Genomic DNA, 25,851 nt, shown 5'->3' on the forward strand with positions numbered 1-25,851 from the left:
GAGAGAAAGGGCCCCGACATTGGACCCATTCAAATTTCAATCCCCAGAGACGGGGGATCGCGAAAGCAACGCAGCCGTACAATAATCACCCCCTGTATGCGCGCCTAGCCCGCTTCGAGATAATACATATATAGCATCTTCGGCTCCTATCAAATTATTATATCTGCGCGACCACCCTCTTCAGCATTATTTTCTCGAGACTCCGAGATTCCGAAAGATTTATCACGATGTAATTCAAGCCGCTGCGCCGGCTCTGTTGTTCCCCGCGCGCACCACTTTTCGCTCTCGGCCGATTTTTCCTCTCGCGCGGAACTTGCAAACTCTCGGCGTCGCGCGGCAAACTTTTAATACATCGCAAATTAAAGCCGATGCCTCGTATTTCAACTCGCGGCAGTTATCATCCGACTTTCGTACTTGCGACCAAAAATCGCCCCTCTCGATATCACTTCATAAGCCATTAATTGCCGCATAATTTGCTTTGACTTGCCAGTGCAATGAAAGTAGCGCACTTGTTTCGTTCCTGTTATGTATAACGCATATTCGCTTTCAAAAGCAATGCATACCAGAGACGCCGTCATTATATTCTAATAAAATTGCCTTTTTCAATTTTTGCGTCCCAAGTACGGATACGGTCAGAAGAAGGTACGTAATCTCAATTAATTACCATAATAATATTTCCATATACCGGGCCGGGCGCGCTCGAATCAGGAATGTAATCGAGTGCTTCCGAATGTGAAACTTGAAAGAGCGGTTCGAGCTTTCGGAATCTCCAATAAATCGCCTAATGGAAAAATGGCTCTCGACTCCAAATCGCATATGCTTGTAAAGTCCTAAACTTATTGATGAAATTTCTTTGGCCGGCATCGCGTAGCGCGGCACATTTCCTCGCATTAGCCATGCTCCCGCGGCGGCGACGGCAAAAAGCGTTTGATTACCTTTATATTGTGTTGAAATGCACGCAGTAGGCAAAGAAGTAGGAAAAGAATTTCACAGGAGTTTGGAAACGCGCGCGTTTCTCTTTTTCTCTGCTCAGGACGAGGAGAGAGAGAGAGAGAGAGAGAGAGAGAGAGAGAGAGAGAGAGAGAGAGAGAGAGAAAAGGCATACAAATAATGCGGCGAGTAAAATTAAAAACAAGAGCTCCAGTGGCAGTGGCAGCAGCACAGTAGCGACTTTTTGGGAGGGCAAAAAACGCCGGAGGCGCGGAGCAGCGCAGTTAATTGCCGTCGGTAGAGATAGAGAGAGAGAGAGAGAGGTGGAGAGGCAGCGTCTCGGTTCAGGGGCCTCGATTCCCCGTATACTTCGTGGCATGATAACGCGTGACAATCCGAATTAGTTTGCAATCACGGGAGCGGCTCCCGGAGCTCCCTACGCCGCGCGCGGCACGAATGCCGCCAAAGTAGCTGCAGCGCGCTATGGGTACAGCCGAGCCTTACCGTTCGGCCGCGCGCGACCAGAGGAAGCGTTGACTTTCAAAAAATGCCCCGCTCTCAATTTACCTTCTTTGCCGCGCGGCCCCATTGTGCTCCGCGCAGAATCTACATTCTTTCGCCGGCAATTTCCGCGTTCGACGAGTTCGCGACAAAAGAGCTACGGCTTCGATAAGAGAGGCGACTTTTTCCTTTTTGCGGCAGCTACATAATTGAAGTATTTAAAAACAAAGCGCTTTTTGTCCGGCAAAAAAATTAAAAGGGCAAAGGCGGGCCGTCCTTAAAATTTTTTTATTAAAAGTCGAGAGCGAAGGAAAGGGCGAGAGGGAACAGGTCGCGTGGCGATTGTGATGAGCCGGCGGTAGTGGTGGCTGGTAGCGGACAGAGAGAGAGAGAGAGAGAGAGAGAGAGAGAGAGAGAGAGAGAGAGTGGGTTTGTAAAAAGTGCAGATTCGGTAGCCGGCTCCGCTGCGGTTCGTTGCGGCGTGTGAGTGTGTGCGCGCGCGCGGAAATTGGCCGAGTGCAGAGTGAATGAAGGAGGCTGGCAAGAGAACGAGGCAAGAAATAGGGAAAAAAGAGACCGGGAGCCGAGCAGCGAAGAGCATAGAGAGAAGGTCAAAAGGAGGAGGTGTTGCGCGGGGAGAGCGAGAGCAAGGAAAAAAAGGGTAAATAAGCAGCAGCCTCGGCAGTGGCTCGGAGAGGATGCCGCTCGTAAATCCGTGGCGGGGCCTCATCGCCGGCTGAATATTCCGCGCTTATAGCCGCTCTCTCTCTCTCTCTCTCTCTCTCTCTCTCTCTCTCTCTCTCTCTCTCTCTCTCTCTCTCTCTCGTCTCCTTCTATCGTTATCTCTGCGTGTTGCGCGCAGCAATCCGGCGCGCGGCTCTCTATCCCCGGCGATGCCTGATGCCCTTCTTTTTTCCCCGCGCGCGGCTGACTGGCTGGCGCGACCAACGAAAATGGGCCTCACCTCCGTGTCGAGCGCGCACGGTAGCCGATTCCCCCGGAAATTGAGGAGCTATAAAATTAATTATCCGCTGTACTTTATCGTTCCTCTCTTAGCGTGCGAGGCCGCCACGCCGCCGCCTTGGTCGATGCGGTCGATTTGCCTCCTCTTGATTCCCCCCTGTGCGGACTCTCTTCAGTCCTTTTTCTTTCCTCTCTTCTCTCATCTCTTCCCCTTCGTTCATCTTCACATCTCGCGCGCGGCGCGCGTATATTGCCCCGGCTCTCACGCGGAATTTCGAAGCTCTCCGCTCGCATAGATGACTTGTCGCGCCGGGGATTTAATCTGCGCGCCGCAACGCTGATCTCGTGCCGCCGACGAAATGTACTTTTTTCAATTTAATCCACGCGTAATTGCCCCCTAATGACTGGCTCTTATTTTGCCTCCTTTGCTCGGAGGTTAATCGCGCGCATCGAAAGCACGCAGAAAATTCGCGCTCCGCGAGTCTGATGGAGCCGGAGCCGTCGTCGTCGAAAAGGAAGACGCTCGCTTCCGCCGCGGGAAACTCATCTACTTGCTCGCTCTTACTTTCCACGCACACATGTGCGGCCGGCGCGAGGTTCCACGCTCTAATTAGAAAAAAGCCGCGCACGAGGGGGGGGGGGGGGGGAGAGAGAGAGAGCGAGAGAGAGAGAGAAAAGACTGAGGGAAGCGGCTAAAAAAAGTCTCGTCAAGTGGAGTGGCAGCTCGAGAGAGGTCAGAGGGTGCAACCACATCTAAATCGCTTAATATCGCCGGAAATGCGAAGAATGTCGGTCCTTAGCGCGCGCTGGCAGCTTCTTCCGTACGGTCCAAGACGAGAGATTCTCACACTCCCGCGCACCGATCTCGGTTTTCAGTTTCCCCGTACGCGCACAGCAGCGTACTGCATGCACGCACTAGCGACCGCGGCTCTCTCGCGTCAAATCAAATTTCCTGCCTTTCAAGACCTCTCGATCCGCTCGAACGCTCGCGCGAGCGCGCGACCATTCGAGAAAATGACTTTTACGCCGGCGCGCTCGCGGCCTCTCACTCTCGCGATCGCTGCACTTGCGAACGCCCGAGCTGGAGCCGCGCATTATATTAGCCGAGAGCCGGGGACGGTTTCCGAATCTTCATAACGGCGCAAATAAACGAGCAAGGCGCTGATGAGGCATCGTTCATACAGCGAGCGTAGGCAAAATCTGATCGGATGTGTAAAAAGAGCGGAGGACGAGGCTGCAGTGCCGCCGGCCGCTGATGTGTATTTAAGTATACAGGCCGGCGCTCCCCCTCTTTTCTAATGCTCGCTCTTGTCCCGCGCGCGATCCCCAATTTCCTTCCGAGCCCCTCTCTATTTCTCATTTTCTTCCCCTCGCGCATCAGCTACAGCGGCAGCGAGATTAGAGACTGGCCCGCGGAGGGGGGAGCGAGCGAGAGAGACAGAGGCTGCAGGACCCACTTCCTACAGGGATGCTGCCCCCGAAAGTCAGGTTCCCATGGCCCGAGCCTCTCCCTCCCCGCGCTCCCTGTGTGCACAAGCGTACGCAACTCTCGAGCCCGGCCTGCCACCTGTCCCGCCTGGCCGTCTGGACCCTTGTGCTGCGCGCGTATAGGAGCAACAGCCGCCGCGACATCTTCCTACATGTAAAACACGACGGGCTGACAACTCGCATTGTGCCTCTCTCCTACCACGGCACACACGGCGCAACGCGCATACTCCCTCTCACGCTCCTTCTTCCTCCCTTTTTCCGCCTCGTCCTTACTGTTTCACCGCAAAACACACTGGCCTACTCCATTAATTCGGCAGACCTTTATTCTCTCTCTCTCTCTCTCTCTCTCTCTCTCTCTCTCTCTCTCTCTCTCTCTCTCTCTCTCTCTCGCACCGGCTCGTGACTGTTCGACTCGAGCTAATCCACCGGTTGGCAAATTAGCGCGCTCGAATCGAGTCACGAAACGTCACCGCGAAGTCTTCCGACTAGTTTTTTCCCTGCGTCACGTACTATGACACTTTTTCAAGCAAACTTTCGCCATCGCGCGAGTCCAATAAATTTTTCGACGAGCCTATATAATACAGACAGGCGGACGCGCGCAGCCTAAGGTCAATGCCTCGCTCGGCAGCTAATATCATTACCAACGTCTCTCCGTCCGCTCGCTTTTCCAAGCATGCGCGCCTTTTGCAATAGTCATGAGGAAATTGGGTCAACTTATTAATTATGTGTGCGAAATGAATTTTATTGACACGAAGCTGGAAACGCCTATGAGCAGGTATGTACATACGTACGCTAGCTGCGATCGACGCGTTCTAAAATTATTCCTTCCAGTGGAATACAACTTGCGCGTATAAATTATTTTCGAAAATATAAATCACTTTGATTATTTCTCCTGCGTCAGAAACGCTCTGTACGCGACGATTCCGAGAGAGTGACCGAGTTGCGAAGATCCGCATACAAGCAGCCCTACGCGTAAGGTATTTTTTACCTGCGGCTCGATGCTCCCTCAGCTTCATCCCACGTACGCATACATCTGTCTTTCTCTGCGTCTCGTGTCGCCGCTGCGCCATACTTACACGCCGTGCCGCAAGCGGGGAGCATCTGGTCAGATTTTGTTTCACAAAAAATTCCCGCGCGCAAACGCTCCGGCGTACGCATATGTATATCCACGCGGCACCTTATCAAATACAGAGAGCCCAGTCCCTCCGCTTCCTTCGCGCCCAATCGTGGGAATTCGGCTCTTCACGCTCTACGCTTTCTATATTTATACACTCGGCCCTTGAGTGCTTAGCAGCAGCAGCAGCAGCAGCTTTACAGACCTTTTTATCGGTCATTGACTTTTACGGGCTTCGATTTACTTACGCAATTATCTTCTTTGCTCGCCTTATTGAGCACTAAAATCGCGCTTCCATCATTGACTTCCATTGCGCTTGTCGCGACCTGCTCACTCATTATATTAAAATCTAATCGGGCAGCCTGCAGCCGAGGGGTAAATAATAATAAGGGCTCATTCCGATCTGGCAATGATTACTTTTGCATCGGCGTTGTTTATGCACGAGGATATCACGCGGAAAAAAGGAGCGGAGAGAAAGTGGGAGAAAAAGCGCCGCTGCACCTTGCCGAGACTTTGCGCGTCATTCGATTATATGCACGTGCGCGAGAATATTGCGGAAGCCAAGTGTTGCGTCGGAATGAAAAAGGCCGCGAGCTCGCCGCGTAAGAAAGGCCGGTGGCACGCGCGTTTTCCCCCGCCGCCGCGGAGTGAACTTTTGCGCTTGCGCACCCTTTTTGTTGTCGGCGGCACGCGCGGCCCGGTGCTGTTTCTCCCTTTGGGCCCCTTTCGCCGCGATGCTGCAGGCTCGGCCGAGAATTTTTTTCGGCAGCGCAAGCTAGCGGTGTACAAATAACACACGCCGAGAGCTAATCCCGGCGATGATCTGCGCGCGCGCGCGCGCGTGGTCAGGTCGAGGCTTTTTTGGAAAGAGAAAAAAGCCGGCGGCGGCACGCGCCCGTGTCGCTCCTGCGGCTCCTCTTTTTTCCCCTTTCTCGAGAGCTGGCCGATTTTTTGCGCTCCAGCGAACTTGCCTCGCTTTATCCGAATCTATTTATCTCCCGATTTGTCGCTCCTCTCGCACCTTTCTCCTATATACGATACATATCTACCGTGCACATCGAGAAATATCGCGACCTGTCCTCCCCGAAAGGTGCAGCAGCAGCGAGATGCGACCGTTGGAGCCGAGTTTTTTATGTAAGAGGGAGCCCATTAGATTTATGACTGGATGGATTTTTCGAAAAATTCGGAAAAACGAACGAGCGCCGCCGGCGAGCCGCTCCCTTCTCCCCCGAGCCCCTGCTCGATGAGCCGCGCGTGGCGTTTTTTATGCAGCGGCGGCCGGGCAGGACTCACCCTCGGACGGGCCCTTCTTCCTCCAGCCCCGCGTGTAACTGCGCGCGACGTTGAAGAAGAGGAGCGGCGGAAAAAAAACGGATGAAAAAACGCCGAACAAACCGCTTCCTTCCCCCGGCCACACCGGGTCCACGTACGATATCCGCGCCGAAACACTGCTCTCCGCGGATACGCGCGCTTGCACAGGCACGGCAGGGAGAGAATGGACCACGCGCCACATGCTCACGCGCGTTACTTTTTTTCGCCATTTTTTCAGCCCTCGTCTCCGATGGCCAGCGTCCGGCAACGGATGTTTTTCTCTTTTTCGAATATTAGATCCTTGGGCCGCCTCCCCTTTGCCCAACCGCTCTTCCATTATTTAATATATGAGAGGAAAAAACTGCTGAACATTCAAATCGCGCGCTGCACTCTCAGCTGCAGCACAATAAGCCGATCCTCGATCGATCCTCATTCAACTCGCTTTTCTCCGAATAAACGCGCTAGAATTCGTATAATGAACTCGCGGAGATTAGCAATGATCCAAAATATCGGACTCGTCAATACGAGTGCCCGGCTATCGGCGATCGCGAGTTAAAATATAATGACGATTCGCGCGACTAATCTTTTGATCGCATTAGGGATTAAAAGGAACCGCAATGGGCGCACGGCGCATTATGGGAGCGTTGACGCGCATATTGTAAGAAAAGGCATTTTACTTTTTCCATTGTGCCATTATGCGCAGGGACGCTGGAGCAGCAGTCGAGACGACAGGAAGCCCGGCTCGAGGGCGTCGAGAAAATAAGAAAAGGGACTGTTTGGCTTGATTTCTTGACGGCTCGTCAATGGGAAATTTGCACAGCTAAACGGATTACAGATGTTTTTCCGAGAGAGCTGCGGACGCCTGTCCCCCTCAGTGCGAGATATAAAAGATCGGCGAGACTATGAAATCGAGAGAGAGAGAGAGAGAGAGAGAGAGAGAGAGAGAGAGAGAGAGAGAGAGAGAGCAGTCTCCAGATACAGCTCTTGAATGACAGAGAAGCGACGGCCGCGACGTGTGAATATAATCCGCTGCTAATGCTGATGTCGCTACGGCCAGCCGGCCGTCGTTTAACGTACAGAGGATGAAAAGGAACGGCCGAAAATTACGCCGATTCTTCTTCTGCCGCCGTCTAGCTCGATGCTTTTTCGTATCGAAGCTCGATCGTTATACTGCGGCGCACTGATCCCGAAAACCCGGGTAATCCTCGTTTTCTCGCGGAAACCAATATGTTTATAATTACAAAGGGCTAAGCAAACAGAGGCGTGCGACTGCGGCGGAGATAGACCGAGGATAGCGCGGGTGTTGACAGGCCGGCGCTGGAAAGGAAAACAGGAAGGCGTGCGGACGGGAGAGCGAGAGGAGCTAACCGGACCTCGGCTGCTGCACTTGTTCGGCTCCGTTTCGGAGAGAGGCAGCTCAAAGCTGTGGCCCTTGACTCTCGGCGGTCCACCCCCTGCCCCGGGAACGAGCGAGCGAGAAGAGAGTGAGAGGGAGAGAGATAGAGAGAGAGAGAGAGAGAGAGAGAGAGAGAGAGAGAGAGACGCGCAGCGGGAGGATTAAAAGTGCCAGAGCCCATTTTTTTCTCTCTTTAGCTTGCTCCTTTTTTCAGCCCGGGCCCGGAGTTGTTTGTTTGCTTGTTTGTTTGTCGGATCCGAGACGCGGCGGCCTCCTCGCCCCGTCCTTTTCACTTCCGAGTCGAGCAGCGGCTACCGTTTGGGCCCTCTGTCTTATCTGCATCTACAGCCGCCGACGACTATAATAGAGGCATTATTCTTCTCTCTCTCTCTCTCTCTCTCTCTCTCTCTCTCTCTCTCTCTCTCTCTCTCTCTCTCTCTCTCTCCCTCTCTCTCACTCGAGTCGAGAGGTCATCAGAAGAAAAAATCCTCTCCCCGCACGTACGGTGCAGTGGACGTATGACGCGCAGTCGAAGCAAGTCAAACACGCGGATAAAAAAGTGATAAGTCGCTCCGGAGTCATAAAGGAAATTTTTTCAGCCTCTCACAATAGAAACATTATGTGTCGCAAAAAGCTGCGCGCCGAGAGCAGCTCTCCCTCTTTTTCTCGCTCGCTCGCTTATGCTTGCTTGCTTGCTTGCGCGCAGGTTGCAAGTTTCACTCTCGCCGCCGCGCGCAGCCTCGCTCGTTCAAAAGCCACATCGTAAAAACTTTTTCCTCTCGCAATCCCACTTATAATGAAATTACGACGTCAAGTGATTTTCAGCCCCGCAAAGTGCCGCGAAAAAAAGGAATCTCGAAAAAAGTGGGACGTGCGCCGCGAGCGGGGGGATTATACACCCAACGCCCGACCGACGCACACGCATAACACGCGATGAATGGAGCGGCGAAATATCGCACCTACTCCATGCTAAGCGGGCAACGGGACCGTGGGATAAATAGTTATTAGGTAAACAGAAAAAGCGCCAGTGGTGGGGCGGCGCAAAAAAGGCCCTTTTTCCTCTCTCCCTAGCTCTCTCGATCCTCAAAGGCTGCAGCACAAAAAGCGCGGCCGCCGCCAAAAAAAGCGGCTTGAGAGAGCGCGTTTCCCTTTTTCTCCCGAAACAAGGTGAGGAGAAAAACGAGCCTAACCTCGTTCTGATTTATGAGCGCCGCTCTCCGCGATCCGATCAATTTTTCAAGAGCCCGCCTAATTAATCGACTCGACGAATGAAACGTCCCAATAAATTTGAGATAAGCTCGGGTGCGGGTATCGAAGCGGCACGCGCGCGAGCAGCAGCGCGCAGGGGCTCATCCGAGGGGGCGAGAAGCAAAGAAAAGAGGCGAAAACAGGTCGTGGTGAACCGAACGCGTGGCATAATCGGGGCTGAACCCCTTTTCTGTCGGACCTCAAGAGCTTTCATCGCCGATCGATCAGAGAGAAGAAAGCGGCTCCTTGATACCTCCATACTTCGATCTGTAACACCTTCCATTCTCCGGCCGGGGGTACGCGCGTGCGCGCCTTTGGGAAAAGGCTTTTTGAGCTCCACAATGCGCTCGCGTCGCCGGGTCGGTCCCGAAAAATCCGAGGGACCGCGCGCGCCGCGTATACAGTATACCTATACACAGTGCATTAGGCAGAAACAGCTCTCTCGCAGCCCGTGAACCCTTTTGCGGCAATAGATTTTCCCCGATAGCGCGCATTGTCCTTGGGGCTTTGGTGTATTGAGCTATCAAAATATTAAGGCCCGGGGCGCGTGCATCAGGTGGCCGATTCTGGCCCAGCGAGGTGTGTCCCATTGTCGAGGCTCGTGCTCTCCTTTCTCTCTGCGGGGATAGGACCCCTGCGTTAGCGCGCGGAAAAAGGGCTCCATAGGCTCATTGATCGGATGCGACGATGATTGACTTTTGACTCGGTGTCGGCTTGCTCTCACATTCTTACATGCTTATTATCGGCTTTTTGCCCGCTCGGACGGGTTACAGATCGCTGCGGATATATATATATATATATATATATATATATATATATATATATATGGCGTCGTGAAAAAGTAAACGGCTCGCCGCTCATAGATATGCGTCGAGCGTAACCGACGTCGATAAACCGTTTGAACTCTCAATAATGCATTAACTGGCCGGGCTGCGGGAGAAGAAGGGAGCATGGGAAAGAGGCGAAAAAAAGCGGCGGCGGAAAGATCGGGCGTCGTGAATCTTGCATACGCATTATGTTGATCCTCTCGCGCCAATATGAAGAAATCCGTTTGGAAATTCTCCCCGGCGAGATGAGCTTGACAGATGAATCGGCATCGCGGTCATTATTTTTTCCTCCTCTTTCTCTCGCTCTCTCGTCACCGGTATTTAAAGTAGGAAGAAAAAACGTATGCACGCAGGTTCCGGTGTCGAGGGAAAGCGGGCTCACCTGGCTGCTGCGCCGCCGTGACGTAAGCGCAAAGGCGCAGAGGCCGAAGCAGCCCCCGTCGTATAGCGCGAAAGAAGGACAGAGGGAGCTCGGCCGGACCCCCCGAAATCGGGCGTAAGTGGGTCCGAGCGCGCGCTGGACCCCCACGGGTTCCCATGACCTCGGCGGAAGGTGCGCGCGCGGTTTATGTATGCATGCGCGCCCCCCGTGCAAAAAATAAAAGAGAGAGAGAGAGAGAGAAGTGAGCGCGCGGGCAGGGGGACGGCCGGGCCGTCCTCCAAAAATCAGAAAAAAGCCACCCCAGCCGATCGGAAGCAGCATCGCTCTCAGTCGATTATGCAAGATAATATACGTGAAACCCTCGTGCGGCGCTCGGACCGTGAGAGAAAAAAGTTCAAGGAATCAGGACGGACAAGACCGCGATGATCGAGTGGACCGGTGCGAAAAAGAGCAGAGAGAAGGAGAAGAGGACACCCCTTGAAAGCGTACGCGCGCATGCATTATATATTCAAACTAGCCGTTGGCGATTTCGCCGGGAAAACGTCGAAAACAAGGACATGCGGGCACATTCGAGCTTACTCGCGACCCTCCTTAAAAATCGACGCGTATTATACGCGATTACGCGAATACGTTATGCGCGCGCGTACGCGGACGCAAGGCCATAAATTTAATGGTACGCACTCGTTCGGAAAACGCACGCCGGCCGATGATTATTTATGCGCGCGCAACAAGCGCTTCTGCGGTTATTATTCATGCGCCGACGCAATGAAATTACCCCGCGAGGTTTTTGCACGCGGACAAAAGCGCGCCTCATCTCTCGCTCCCTCTCGCTCTCCACAGGAGCCCGTGAAATAGTCGAAAGATTTCTCTCCTCGGAGAAAAACTTTTCAAGCTTAACTGGCCATTCTCTTTGGCGCGCAATTAGACTGGTTTCCATTTCTGAGAGTGAAATGAGCGGCGACGATCACCGGTCGAACGCCGCCGAAGGAGAATGAAACCGCGGAAACGCTCGGACCTGAGAGACGCACAGGAAAACGCGCAGTTTGAGCTTTAATCCGGTCGTATAGTTTATAGGGCCGCAATATAAAATATAATGCGGGCTGCGGAGGAGAGCGGAGCGAGACAAGGGGGAAAAGAAAGCGTGGTAGCCGGCTGAGAAAAAGGGCCCGGAGTTTAATCTGCGATCTGGCACAATGGGCCCGTGCGTGTGGGCCCACCGCCGCCAAGAATAGAGGCCCCAATAAAACTTTACTGTTTTACCGCTCTCTCTCTCTCTCTCTCTCTCTCTCTCTCTCTCTCTCTCTCTCTCTCTCTCTCTCTCTCTCTCTCTCTTTCTCTCTCGGTCGCGCGCACGCGGCCAAATTAGAGGGGAGCCACGAAAAAGCGAAAGGGTAGCGGAGAACATAAACTCCGGCCTGTCCGGCCATTCTTCCTCTGCGCCTGCAGCTCCCCTGCGAAGCTCTCGCTCTCTCGACCGGCCGAACACCTCTTTGCCCGCGTCGCGCGCACGCTCTCATGGAGGCAGAGCAGCCGGCTTAGCAGCTTACCGGCGGATAATCCTTTGGCTCTCCCGGACACTCTGCTCGACTGTCCAGCTCTCCCTCTCCCGCCCCCGCCTCGTTCGTTAAGTTTCGACCGACGTCCTCGGCGAAAGGATTAAAAAAAGCGCCGCAAAGTGAAATTCGGCAATAAAACCGTAAACCGGGCGAGGCCGCGCGCTCGCGCACAAAGACCGGAAGGAAGCCGGCGACAACCCTTTCTCCGTCTTCCGCGGCCCCTTTTTTTCATTTTTTTTTTCATCGCCCCTCGCCGAGGGTCAGCTTTTTTTCGACGGCTCTCATTGATAGCACCGCCTCGACTCATCGGCTGCTTCCGCCGCATCTGCAGCCTTTTTTTCCTCGATTTTTTCTCCGCTGCAGTACAATGGCCGATTCTCGGGGAGACGCGCCGCTGATGGACGAACGATCGCAGAGCGTTAATTACCCTACTTATCCCCACCGGAGACGGCGGCCGCCTCTCTGCCCTGCCTCGGATTTCTGCAGCCCCCCGCCGCGCGCACTCTCCGCAAACTTTTACGACCAGCCGAGTGCGCCTCGGCCTACACTTGTATATTGCGCCGTAGCTGGGCGGTGTACTGGTCGCTCAACTGGTGTCCTCTCATTGTGCGTCGTTGGGTAATTTCATGCGCATCCTCCTCCGCCGATCGCTTTCGCGAAAGCCGCCGTGGGCCGCGCAGCGGAAAGGAGAAGGAAGCGGTCGCGGCCGTTCGCGGTAGAGCAGTAGCGAGAATGCAAATAAATGCACAACAAGCGGCGGCCCTAAAAACAGTAACGGTTAATACGTCGCGTACAAGCTATATCTTCCAGGAGCGAGGCAGCCTCGATGGCCCGGGCTAACTGGCGCTGGCCGCAGTGCTGCTCCCTTTACCTCGCGAGCTTATCCTCGATCGAGATGATCGGCGAGCATGAACGAGGACGCGTTACACGCTCGCGCGTCCTTCACGGCGGTTTGCTCGCCTCTTATATCTGCAGCGACTCCTTGCGGCTGACGAGGCGTCCCTAATTCGTCCGGCATACGCACCTGCACTAGTAGCGCACGCACGCCTGTGATTCTCCACGGAGCGATTTTTGCCCGCGAGTTCGATAAACACGCCAGAAGTGAAAGCGCGCCGATAATCCATGAGTAATGAGCGCGAATGAAGCGAGAGCGCGATCGGCCGGTTATTGTCTCAGCGAGGTGTGCTGCGCGGACACCCAACCTATTGTTATTCTTTTTCCCCCAGCACGCGAGCCGAACTTTCACCGGGAATGCGTAATGCACAGAGATACGGGGACGATTATAGGTCCTGTGCGTGTGTGTGTGTGTCGCGAGCGCGGAAATTACGGGGAGCGCGCACAACTTTCGCAAAAGTTTGTAATTGAATAATTGACGTGCCAGCGGGCGAGCGAGAAAGTACACGAGTAGGCGATGCGGACGGCCGCGCTTCCTTGGCCGTGAAACGAAAAGCAGAGGTTAGCCGGCGCGTTTGCTTGGCCTGATCGCGCGACGCGGCGGGTGGAAATTAGAAAAGCCTGAAACATTGATGAGCGGTCGATACGCGGCTTTAATAGCAGCCCCCGTGTTTTCGAATGTAATTCTCCAGTCAAATATTCATGCGGAGCGATCTTAGGTAATTGATGAAGCTCGAATTCGAGCGTGCCTCCGAATAATGCGGGCGCGCGTATTGTTCCATTACCGCGGCGGCGGCAAAATTTCCTCGGGTGGAAAAGTGGCTGAGCGACAGGCGGCGGCGGCTAATTATCATAAAAATCAAAATCAAAATCTCCTCTTGGAGAGAGGAGGAGAATCATAAATCTCGGGACATTTAAATGAGGCGGACTCGAGTGCACGCACAGTGCTAATATGGCAGAAGCAGCCGAGATGCGAGCGTGATTGATTATCGGATAGCGGAGCAATTAGTACGAGGCCTAGGAAACGCGGAGAGAGAAAGAGAGTGAGAGAAGGGAGCCGAGAAGATGCGGCTTCCGGTCCATGCACTATCCCACGGTGAGAGCGCTATCTCCGCAGGCCTCCCTTTCTTTCGGTTCGTTGCCCCCACTATACGAGCGTACGCGCGCAGGAAAATTCGTCGCGCGCGGAGGACTCGAATTTAGACGCATGTGAGCCAAGCGCCACTTCCTACTCCATTATACATAAAGCTGCTGCCTGGTGACGACGGCGGTCATTAATCTCCCGATTTAAGTAGACGACAATATTTGCATATCGGGTTGCTTAGCCCTCAGCTTCAGTTTTTCCCTTTGATCGATCGTCCTCGACTCGTCGTTTTCTCGATGCTGCTGCAGAAATTCGCTTGCTTCCGCAGCGGCTCATTGTCATTCAAACGACTCGCGCGCGCGACGGCGAGAGATCGGACGGTTGAAATTAGGGCGGGCGCGCCCTAAGTCTAAAACTTTGCCGAGCGCCCGGTGGAGGGGGCTCGCTCTAGGAAAGCGTAGGGGCGGCTCCAGCGAGTGAGACAAGGGAAAGAAACTCGAAACAGGGAGCGCGGCGCGCTGTTAAACAAAAAAAGCCGAGGCCGAGAGGGGCGATGGATGCTGCCGGCAGCAGCTTGGACCATATGCAGATTAGGCACACAGATGCTTTTATCGCCTGCAATGCGCGCAACCGTTCGAAAAATCCGGTTTTTTTGCACTCGGCCTGCCTGCCTCCCCTGATGCGTACGCGCTGCGCGAGGGAAGAAAAAAGCCTCCATTCGGAAGCGCAGGGCCAGGCCACTCTGCGGCCCCGATCGCCCGCTCGGACAATTACGCGCATCGCGCACGCGCTAAACAACATTGCCCAGCTGCGCGCCTAACCGATGCGAGCTTCTGCTTTTTATCCCATGCCGCGTCCGAAAAAACGGCGCTGTTTTGCTTTTTTGCCCCGACTTTTTGCGCTTCTCGAAATAATGCTGTGTTTGTCGTCCGCCGACCGCAGCGCACTTGTTGTGCATCCCGTCGCTGCATCCACTTGTCGAAAATCGATCGCCGTACATTATAATCTAGCTGCCTATATCGGTTTGTTTTGCAGAATAAAAAAGGAAACTCGCCCTCCTCCCGTCGCCGCACACTCGGCTGCGGCTTTCGACGACAATTGTATCGTCGACGGCTACGTTATGATGTAGCGCGCTGAAAAAGTTTGCGCGCGAAAAAAGAAACGAGAGCCCGCTCGCACATCTGTTTGCCGTCGGGAAAAAATCGCGGAGAGTGCATTTCGAAAATTGCGAGATATAAAAAATATCGCAAAGCAGCGGAGCGTAAAGATGTGATGAAGCAGTACGCGCACCGTGTAAATTTCATTCTCTGCGCCCGCGCGCGCACTCGAGAGAGCCGAGGCGATCGAGGCCGGGATCGGAGACTTTCGCGGTGGCGGCAGCCAAACCGCGTAGGTACGCGCGAGAGCTAAAACGACCAAGATCGAAATCACGCTTCGCTGCTTCTCGGTATTGGAATCTATATAGGCTTATGAGGCTGCGGCTGTATCCGCGTACGCCAGCAGCACGGCGGCACTCTCTGTACGTGATATTCGGCGTGATTTTTTCCCCCTCATTCCAATTCTCTCGAAGCTTTTTTCCCGGCACTCTGTTGCTGCTGCACACACGTGTATATATATATATATATGTGTGTGTGTGTGTGTGTGTGTGTGTGTGTGTGTGTATCGCGCCGCGCACGAGAGCGACTGCTACTCGGACACGACGACGGCGGTCCACGCTTGGTTGCCCCTAATCATAATAAACGTGCCAAGGTGGCTAGTTGCGCACGCGGTCACCTTAGAGCCGATTTCTATCTGCGCTCCGTCTCTCGCGCGCACCTATACTCAGGCCGGATCGCCAGCTAAGAACGCCCGCCGCCGGCTTCTGTATTCCCTTTCTCTCTCGCTCGCTCTCGCACTTTTTTTCTCGCCGCAGCTCTTTTCCTCGGCTGAGCTGCTACCAATATTGCTCAGCGGCGGCGGAAAGATATTACGCGGCGATGCCTGCCCATAATGACGGACTCCCTCTTACGCGCTACTGCGATGCCCTCAGCGCTGATCTCGATCTCCGCCGCGGCAATACGTCTTTTTGCCAGCAGCGCGCGTTGTACGTGCGGCGCGCGGCAGATGTCCAACACTTTGCAGCCTCTCTCTATTCAGCGCCAAAGACTTTTCCGAGAAAACTCATCATCGCTTCCTTTCTCTCCCTCCGACGCGCGATATCACGCGGCGATGCGCGTCCCGTTAGCGAGTAACGAGCGCTGGACACATGGCGCGGCAGGCGAGCCCCGTCTAATGATTCCCGAAAATCACTCGGCTCCTCTCCTTATTTAAAACGAATTATGCCCACGCATTTCCGTGCGTTTCTTTCTTTTTGTTCTCCCGGAATTTCGAGATCTCCGCCAACGCTGCGTGCAGGTGTAATTAGTCGCCGCACGATTATTTTGTCGTTTTCGAGCGTGAAAAAAGCAAAGCGAGACTCGAAAAAAGAGTCGAGAGCGGTAGCCGGTCAGCCCATCAGGGATAAAGCAGGCTATAGATAGCCCGGGAGAGGAGAGAAAAAACTTACCGCAAGAGGAAGACGTAAAGTCGTCAAAACATTTTTTTCCGCCCGAGTACTAATACTCGCTCCTTTCTCTCGCTCCGCCGAGATCGAGCGGCTTGGATGATGCTCCGCTGTTGTTACACAGCCGCCGTGTTATGCCCACACGAGAGAGATAGAGAGATAGAGAGAGAGAGAGAGAGAGAGAGAGAGAGAGAGAGAGAGAGAGAGAGCGAGAGAGAGAGAGAGAGAGGGGGAGGGAGGCAAAAAAGTTCCTGATGTGCCCCACCGAGCCTGCGTTAAACCGATCGGAGGCATTGGCCTCCGACACTTTTTTCGGGGGTTGCTCTTCCGTCCCGCGCGTTTATGCATTTTTCCCCAAACTACCTGTGGCGGATTTCGGGAAAATTACAGGCGAGAGCGGGGTTTTTTCGAGTCGCGCGCGCGCAGGCAAAAGGACAAGCAAAAAACGCGCGCGTGCACGCGCTCCCTTCGAGAGTTCTCCTTGTGCGTGCACCTTTTCCCTCGCAGTCGGCCGGCAGTATACACAGCATATTATACTCTCCGGAGCGCCGGAACGCGCCCCCTTTCTTTCTCGCCGCTCTCGCCTTTATTCTCTCGCTCTCTTAGATAAAAAGCACACGCTCTCGGCAGGGCAGTAGTGTAAAAACTGGTTTGCGAATCCGGCGCTACTTGTTGGTGCTCAAAGCTAAACGGGCTTTGAAAATAGTGGAAAACTTGCACGCTTTAGTCGAAAGAAAAATAATCCTCAAAAGGGGAAAGCGCGCACACCTATATGCTCCGAGATGACGGGAGGGCGTAAGGCGATACCCGTTGAAAAAAGCGCAAAGAAAGAGAATCGTCACGGGAATGAAAGGGTCCTTCAAACAGACTTTTATGGAGATGTTACACGGCTCCCTGGGCATCTGACAAATTTCGGCCTCCGACTTTTGACTGTTTCAACAATTACGCTGCAAGTTCGAGCGCAAGCTATATACACGTATATACAATATACATGCGCCGGCTGCTCGTGCGCTCGCTGAATGAGAGGAGGGAAGGGAGAATGAGGTAGAGAGCAAATCGTGCCAATTTTTGTAAGGGAATCGATGCGTCATTTTCTCCACGCTTGCCTTCCCGCAGATCGTTTTGTCGCTCCTGCACACTAGCGCGCACGCCGCAACATCTCATCTTTCGCTTTCAGGCCCTTTTTCTTTGCACGTCGGCGCGCGCCGACGAAGTAGCTTCGATTACAGTCATTCGATTTCTTCCTCCTTTTTCTCCCCGCTCGCAGCGCGCGCTTCCGCGAAGCCAAATAAGACCGCGAATAATAAATTATGGTTATGAGCCGGCTGCGCATTACGCGCGCGAATCGCATCGGGAGTCGATTGGAAAAGCGCAGCCCGCGGCCATGTTTGAGCAGTGGATTAGAAAGCAAATTCGTTAATCACGCGCAGAGGCAATCACGCGCGCACCGATACCGCTCGCATCGCGCAACTCGCGCAAGGTCGCCGCCGGCCCGCCGCTGGAGCCTAACAAAAACGCGGCTATACGTTTCCTGCTCTATCGGCGAATAGAAGCCTCTCGGCAATCGAGATTCCTTTTTCCCTGCCTTATTCCGCGCCTTTTCTTCTCGCGCCGGCTCATTACAGCAGTCTTCATGGGCATCGGTTTCCCTGGATCCTCTCGCTCGTTCGCTCGTCGGCTGCGCGCGCGGCTTTTCCGCCTCGCGCACGCATAGACATCGGCTTCTCTTGTTCTCGATCGGAGCGCGCGAGGGGGCAGGGGGGCACGCGGACTTGAGCAACACAGAAGGCATCCGGGTATGACTGGGCGTTTTCGGGCCCGCCGCCGCCGATGTCGATCGACACCGAGAGCACAGTTTCAGAGAGTCACGCTTCCTTGGCTCCGTTGCGCCTCGGATACACATTATCTCTCGTGTTCGGCTCTCGTTCTCCTCTCCTCCCAGCTTCGAATTTTCCCGCGTAAGCGATCACTGCTCACCGTCCGTGCGCTTGCGCAACGCCGCCACGGCTGATTATCTTTTTGGCTCTCTCTCTCTCTCTCTCTCTCTCTCTCTCTCTCTCTCTCTCTCTCTCTCTCTCCGCGGCTCACTACGCACAGGTATACACGCACGTGCGTGTGCGCGCTGCAGCCCTGGATGCTGAGAAACGGCACCGAGAGTGCCGTACGCCGCGCTGGCTTTCGGATGGAGAAAAAACGTGCACCTTTGTCGAACACCGTTTTCAAGTAGCCTCCAATTATTGACTTTTTTCTCGCCTTTCCCCCCGCCGGCGCGCCGCTTCCTTTGATGCCGCGCGCGATGACAAGTGTTTTGAAGCCCTGCTTTTAGGATCTCCGGCTACTCGCCATGCTGTTTGCTTTCCTTTTATCTCGCTCACCGAATTGCCCCGATCCCGAGCTGAGGATTACGCGTTGATTGGAATATGTACTTTATCATTTCGAATCGGGACGCATTTTCTCTCAGCGCCGAAGCTGTTTGTAAATAAGTAGCGGCGCGAGTGTTTGTGTTTTCTTTCGCGGCAAAACGCAGCGTTGCCCTCTGGAAAAAACCGCGCGTGAATAACAAGCGAAAATCGGCCGCGATCCGAAACGGGCGCCCTGACCCCTCTCTCGGAGACTCGAACTGCGCGTACTTGCACGCATCGTCAACACGCGCGACCTTTTTCTTTTTTCCTCCCGAATTCCTCGATTCACGTACTTATATAGGCTCGCGCGCTTCATCGAGCGGCAAAACAGACAACAATGGCAGAGCGATTTTGATATCTCATGGGCGCACTGGGTTACGCGCGCGTAAACAGTGGGCGGCAGCCGGCAACGCTCTTGAGCTATAAGTATAGGCGCTCGCTGTCGAAAGAGCCGCGTGCACGTGCGCGCGAAAAAAGAATGCAGCCGAGTCGTTGCAGGATCGCGGCGAACGCCCTTGGGGGCTGCTGCTAGCGCAACGCAACGGAACGCCAAGTGGAAACTTAGAAAGTACAAGGGCAACGCGCGACTATTGCACTTGTCAGGCCGACATGCGGCCGCGCTTAACCTTAAGACACCGGACACGGCTGCGCAAGTTTCTGTGTCGCCTTCCTCTCGCGCGCGCGAGCGACATGGAAACCATCGGCTCCCTGCGATTATGAGGGGTATGAAAGCCATCAGGCTCGTTAGAGCGCGTTTGCTAAATGCTCACTGTCTTTCCGCTTTTTCACGGCCTGCCCGCCGCCGTCTTTTTGCGCTGGCATTAACGGGAAGCGCGACGTTCTCCGGCGCGAAACAGTGCGCGCGCGGGGAATAATGCAGATTTTATTCGCGCGGTTTAGCGTGAGCGCGCCTCCTCGAGTTGCTCTCATGACGCTTCGGGCGGGCTGCGCAATTAATCCGGGAGCTGCTGAATAACGATCTTCTTAGCGTTATAAAAGTTTTTTACACTTTTGCGCATAGCTGCTGGAAGGAATGCCTCTTTATGAACTCGCTGCGTAAGGTGTGTGCAAGCGGCTGTCACTCGCGCGCCGTGCCTATAGAGCTCTCGAGCGAGGGAGGGAGGGAGGGAGAGAGAGCTCGTAATTCGTGCGCACTTATGCGCCAGCTAATAAGCGATTACGACTGCAGTAGCCGTGAAAAGGTTTACGAGCTTACGGGCGGTTTAGAGAGAGGGACTAATGAAATCATCACGCCACCGGCAACGATTCGCATGTACAGCCGATCGACAATGAAGAGCCACCAGCTGACCGCTGCCGATGCGCTGCGCCTCCTCCCGAGGCAAAGCGCGCCGCCCCTAATTTCACCCTCGATTCTCTCGGAGCGAGCGGCAAGTGCGCGCGCGAAGGGGGGAACGCCTAAGCTCCCGAATGCTGGAGAGGCTGAAAAAATTAAAGAGGCCGTTGTTTTTTAAAGAGGCGAAAGAGCAAGCCTTGTGTCGCGAGAAAATCCCCCGCGCAGACGTAACGCGAGGGCGACGGAGAAAGAGCAAGTATGCGCCGGCGAGGAGACAAAGACAGGCCACAATGCCGCATGCACTCGCGCGGGCAGAAGCGGCGAGGAGTGAAGAGTATAGAGTAGAGAGTAGAGAGAGAGAGAGAGAGAGAGAGAGAGAGAGAGAGGGAAGGAAAAAAGCCAAAGACGAATGGGAGGATGGGGGAGTGGGAAAAAGGAGGCATCGACGGTAGTGGGAGAGACGAGAGATACGCGCGCTTAATTATCCCCCGGATTGCCTCCCATCCCCGCGCTGGCTGCGCTCGCTCTCTATGTCCCTCTGGCTCTCTTTTGATTCTCCTAGCAGCAGCGGCAGCGGCGTAGATTGCCGATGAATCGCCGTTTCTAGCGAGCCGCGTGTGCGTAAGAGCGAGACGGACGCCTGGCGGTGGGGGCAGAGCTTCTCTGCAGCACAGTATCCACACGTATCGCCTATCTGCGTACGTCCATATACGCGCGAGGCGAGCATAGCAGCAGCACTTGGAAGGAAGCAGCACTGTGAGCGCCGAACGGTGGGGGCACCGAGCGAGAGCGAGAGCAAGCTGGAGGATTTTCCAGGCAGGGGAGGGGGCAAGCCGGCTCGTGGGGTGGGGGTCGTGCGTCCTTGTCTCTCGGTTCTCTCCGTCTCCGTCTCACGCACGCTCCGCGCGGCAGCGGCGACGGCGGCGCGCGCTCTCTCTCTCTCTCTCTCTCTCTCTCTCTCTCTCTCTCTCCAGCGGGTCTCGAGAGCGAGGAGGAGGAGGAGAGACGGGGAGCCGCAGCACGGAGCGGCGCAAAACATTCAGTCGGCAAAAAGTAGCCACGGGGTGAGCATTGCCCCGGAGCTGTAATACGCTCCAGCCGAGAGAGTTGAAACGACGGCGCGCCGCGCGCGGCTCATTATATCCTCCGCACGAAAAACCATAAACACGCAGCCTGCAGCGGGATTGCTCTCTTTGTCTCTCCCTCTTCGCGAGCGCGCACACAAGTACGTGCGCCCGACACGCGCTGCTCCGTGTACATGTGGGTCCGGCGCAGTGACGGCGGAGGCTGCTTCTGCCCAAAACGTCGAGCATCATCGTCCTAGCCGACGACCGCGACCACGAGCACGACGACGAAGACGACGGAGAAGCGGCCCTCACGGAGCAGAGGACACGTGACACTGTGAACGGCGCTCATCGAGGAGACGAGAGGAGAGCGCCGAAAAGTTCGCCGAGTGCTGCGAGAGAGTTGGAGAGATGTGGACCTGACAGTGGCGCGAGCGCTCTCCATCCCTGTGGCCCACAGCTATAGCCGCCCAGCTATAACGCACGCACTCGAAGCGCACGTGTTTCCGTTCTCTCCCGATCATCTTCTTCGGCTCCTTGCTCCGCTTCTGCTCGCTGTCGCGAAACGGCCTCAAGCTGGTGTACTCGGGGCTCGGAATCGGTACCAAAATGGAGGTGCATCAGTACCGGCCGGTGGTGCCGACCGGAGTCGTGCCCAACCTCCAGGACTACCACGCGGCGATACCGGACCTCAGTCCGCCGAGGAGTCAGGGATCCTCGACGGGCGGCGCCTCGTCCCTCGGCGATTACGCGCCCCGCATGTACACGCCGCCCACCCCGCCGACGCCCCACGAGGACGAGAAGGTAAATACAACACACTCGCATCCGCACCCGCTTTTCAAATTTGCCCTGGGTCGACTCTATCCGATCGCGGCGCCACGCGCGCGCCTAATTCACGGGAAATTCCGTCCAACAGGTGACTCGAGCCGCTGATTGGATAATAACGCACCCTCGGCGTTTTTCAAACTTTTAACCGCGCCGTACGTTTAAGAGAGAGAGAGAGAGAGAGAGAGAGAGAGAGAGAGAGAGAGAGCTCTTCGTAATTGCCCGCAGCGAGCGCCGAGCACATAATAGCCGGGCACGAATTTTAGCCATGCTTAGCCCGAGCGTTCTCAACCTAATTATAAATATCAGCCGCGCATATAAACAAGTCAAACTGGAGCAATGTGCGCGCTCTTTAAACTCGCCTCGTAAAGGTGCTTTTTTGCGCCGCGAATTTCACTAATTTCGGGCTTTCCGAAGAGCGCCGACTTTCTCGTCGGAGACGCGCGGCTGCCGTCGCTTCGTTATCGATATCGGCCAGAGTCTCGCGTGTCGCAACGTTTATTTCCCGTCCGAGCGCGCCGAGACGTCCGAAAAGCAGCGGCTGCTAATTACAAGGCGCGGACACAATCAGCGACAGGGCAGCTGCTGTTATCGTTTAAGTAACACTCGTGCGTGTGTGTATATGTGTGTGTGCGTGTGTGTGTGTTTAAGCGTGTTCGCGTGCCTGTTATATAGCTAGCGAGGAATATTTTTTGCGGCTTATCAAGCGCGCTCGGAAATTTGGCGTGTGCGCCGCCGGCTGAGGCAATATATAACGCGTCGGCGGCGGTGGCGGCCGGTCGAGCAGCTGACTGCCGCGTCTGCGCGCCCGCGACCCTCGGACTCCGCGGGTGCGCGGCGGTGGCGCGACACACGCGGCAGCAGCCGTATTATCACGGGCCAAGCGAGGGAGAGGCTTCTGAAATTATTGTTGACCGACTGCTCGCTCGCGAAGAGATGAGCACAGAGCAGAACGCGCACGAGCGTCTTTGATAAAGTCGGATTTTTCCTATAGAGACGCACACGTGTCGCCTCGGCTCGTCTCATCGCGTCGCGGTTCAACGAACGCGATAATGCAGCCGCTGAACCTTGACAAAGTAACAAATAAGTCGCTCGGGGAAAGAGCTCTCGTCGATTTTTCCGCGCTCCTCGAAAGTCGCATTTTCATTTCACGCTCGGTCGAGTGCGCGGATCATCGCAGCGCGGCAAACAAGCGACTAATTTCCAGACGCGGGCCGATCGCTCTCGCTCTGATCGATGAGCCGCTAATTCTTCTTCCCAGCGTGGGGCCTCGGCCAGGGGCGCAAAAGTCACTCGGCCGCCGCTCCGGTCTCCGACGGGGGGTAGGCACACACGATCATCGCTAGCCAGTGTCGGGACGAGCCGAGGATGCGCTACTGACCCGGCTTCCCCTGTCCCCCATTATTCGCGCGCAATTTTCCAGAAGTGCCCCGACAAAGCCCCTGTTGTTGTCGTCGGCTCACAGTCCTCACAATAATAACACACGCCCTCTTCTCGCGCGACAACGGCAACAAACGAGGCAACAAACCTGCCCGAGGAAATGATCAGCTGCCATTCTCTCCGTATAAATACGAAGCCGATAAAATCGCACGCCCGACGGAGGCTATACGGCCTCTCCAGTTTGGGCAGTGTATAAACACGAAGAATGTCGCATTGTACGGCCGCTTCTTCTTCTTCTTCTTCTTCTTCTTCTTCTTCGCCTCTCCTTCTTCTCGCCCCGTGTAACACTCGAGTGTATAATTCCATTCGTTCGCCGTCTTGAGAGTTTGAAACTTGACCTGTTGAAAAGTCCTTTCAGCCCGAAAAATGGGCGCTCGATTGATACTCGATTCTCGCACCTTTTCTCGAGGCGCTGGAAAATCCACTCGGTGCCGTCTCCCATGCCTCGCGCTCGGCAGCCTCTCGCATCAGCGCCGTACGATATCATCGAAAAAAGCAAATACGAACAAGAGCCGCTTTTATTTGTGGAGGGGTATTAACTCGTGTCATTAGGGGGATCTTTGAAGTCGCGCTCGGGGTGATCAAGAGTCCCGGGATGAGCGAGAGAGAGAGAGAGAGAGAGAGAGAGAGAGAGAGAGAGCACAATCAATTAGGTTTAGTAATGAAGCTAGTTTCATTATTGCCACCGCCGCCTCGTCTCCGCCGTGCCAATGATCGAGAGACAAAGTAGTCGAGAGAGCGGAGCGTTGCTCGGGGGAGAGTTTTTTTTGCACGCGCAAGTATACATCACACGCACACACAGTCTTAAAAATAGGAAACCGCTCGTCTGTGTTTGGTCGGAATTTTTTACGCGCGATTTCCCTTTTTCCGGTATTTTCAGTGCGCCCTCGCGTCGACTAATTGAGAGCACGAAAATAAATCTAACGCACGGCTGCAGCGCAGTGGAATCGTCGTCGTCGTCGTCATAGACACGACGATATTTCTTATTTCAGCGGCAAAAAATCCGTGCCGTCATATCGCTGTCCGGCTCCCCCTCTCCGACTTCCCTCGCTTTTTCGTCCTCTTTTTCTTCTGTTTTCCGGGCCTCTTTTTTGTCCTCCTTCCTCCTTGTCGCGCGCGGCAGCGGCGAAAAAAAGCTCGACTCGTCCTTCTATTCTTAGCAAATAGTAAAGCAGAAAAAAGCCTGCCGCCTCGTCTTCCTGCTGGCGACGGCCAGGCCGAGGAAAGCTATACCCTTGTGTGTCGCTGCCACGCGCCTCCTTCGCTCCCATACGTAGAGAGAGAGAGAGAGAGAGAGAAAGCTGCTCGAGGGGGTAGCTCACGCCGGCGCCGTGCACGTGCATGCGACGTCGCCCACACCCGCTGCTCCTACGCGCCAACTTTCACTCCTTTTTCCTCCGCCGCACTCGAAACGTTAATTTCGCCCGCTTTTTTCTTACGTATGACGCGTCGCGAGCGAGGTCGAGCGCGGAAAGTGCGGCGCACGTAATAACTGGCATTAGCGGGGAAAAAATTGCGCGCGTCATCGGTCGCGCGCGGGATGGCGTCGATATGCTTATTTAATTATCGGCTGCGTGAAGATTTGAATAATGGATCCCTTAATGAAATTCGGCTGGGCCGCCCCTCGCTGCCGCTGCAATTGTCATCTCGTTCGCTCAACTTTGCCCCTTATCTCAGCTGCTAGCGGCGGCGATCATTTTCGCCCCTCGCCTGCGCTGCCGCTGCTTGACGTTATTTCGGCTCTTTCCGAGGCTCTTTCGTTTTTTGCGCCTCTCGCGCGCTCGATTTCTCCCATTTTTCCGGATATTTTTTTATATAGCCGCGCCAAGGCCGTTAGGGCATTATTCGGCTAGGAGGGAGACGCGGGGCGCGCTGCAGATGGTCTCTATCTCTCTCTCTCTCTCTCTCTCTCTCTCTCTCTCTCACGGCTGCAGCTTCGTTATGCGCGCGGAGTCAAAAAGTAAGCGAGAGCACGAGTATTGGATGTCCGCGTAAGAGCGTAAAAAATCCTCCCCTAGGAGCACTCGGCCGCGTCTCTCTCTCTCTCTCTCTCTCTCTCTCTCTCTCTTTCTCTCTCTCCGCCCTTCGCCACTTGACGAATTTATCTAGCCGAGCGCGCTGCACGAGAGAATTTCTCGGCAAATATGCCGCGGCATCGGCAGGCTCGAAAAACTAACTGGCCATTCGTTGCGTATGTATATGACGCCGCCGCGCCGATCCTCCTTCGGAACTCGAAATTGTCGTAAAGCTAATTGGTGCGCGCGCGCGGAGCAGATTGCAGATCGGAGCTGCGGTGTGAGAGTGCTCGGCTTGTGTGTATACGTGCGGCTCTGGCTCACTCGTAAAAAAGGTAAATAGCGGGTAGAGTTATCCGCGCGCCGCTAAAATAAGCAGCGAGCAGCATAAAATAAATCGACTGAGGCGCGCAGCTCGTCAAAGTCCCGATGCCTAAGAAGCGCGAAATACGAAATTCAAAGGAAACGAAAATCACTCTAGTTCGACAGGGCGCGCGCGCGCGCGCGTAATTTCTTCTTTCCTTTTTTCCCCTTTACTGCTCCTCCTCGACGAGAGTTACGTCTTTTTCAGCCTC

The 25,851-nt window shown here is 54.8% G+C and overlaps 1 protein-coding gene across 2 annotated transcripts in view; it reads left to right on the forward strand.

The window, feature by feature from the left end:
* Nucleotides 1–25,851, forward strand: part of LOC100678062 (zinc finger protein rotund) — a 68,421-nt gene that overhangs the window by 31,815 nt on the left and 10,755 nt on the right. Inside the window, exon 5 of one of the 2 annotated variants that reach the window (XM_016987408.2) lies at nt 622–642. The exons of the other annotated variant lie outside the window; for it this stretch is intronic. Within the exon in view, the coding sequence (XP_016842897.1) occupies nt 622–642 (21 nt within the window). The remainder of the gene's footprint in view (nt 1–621; nt 643–25,851) is intronic. 2 annotated transcript variants of the gene reach the window in all.

Source organism: Nasonia vitripennis, assembly GCF_009193385.2.
Source record: "Nasonia vitripennis strain AsymCx chromosome 5 unlocalized genomic scaffold, Nvit_psr_1.1 chr5_random0004, whole genome shotgun sequence".
Taxonomy (NCBI): domain Eukaryota; kingdom Metazoa; phylum Arthropoda; class Insecta; order Hymenoptera; family Pteromalidae; genus Nasonia; species Nasonia vitripennis.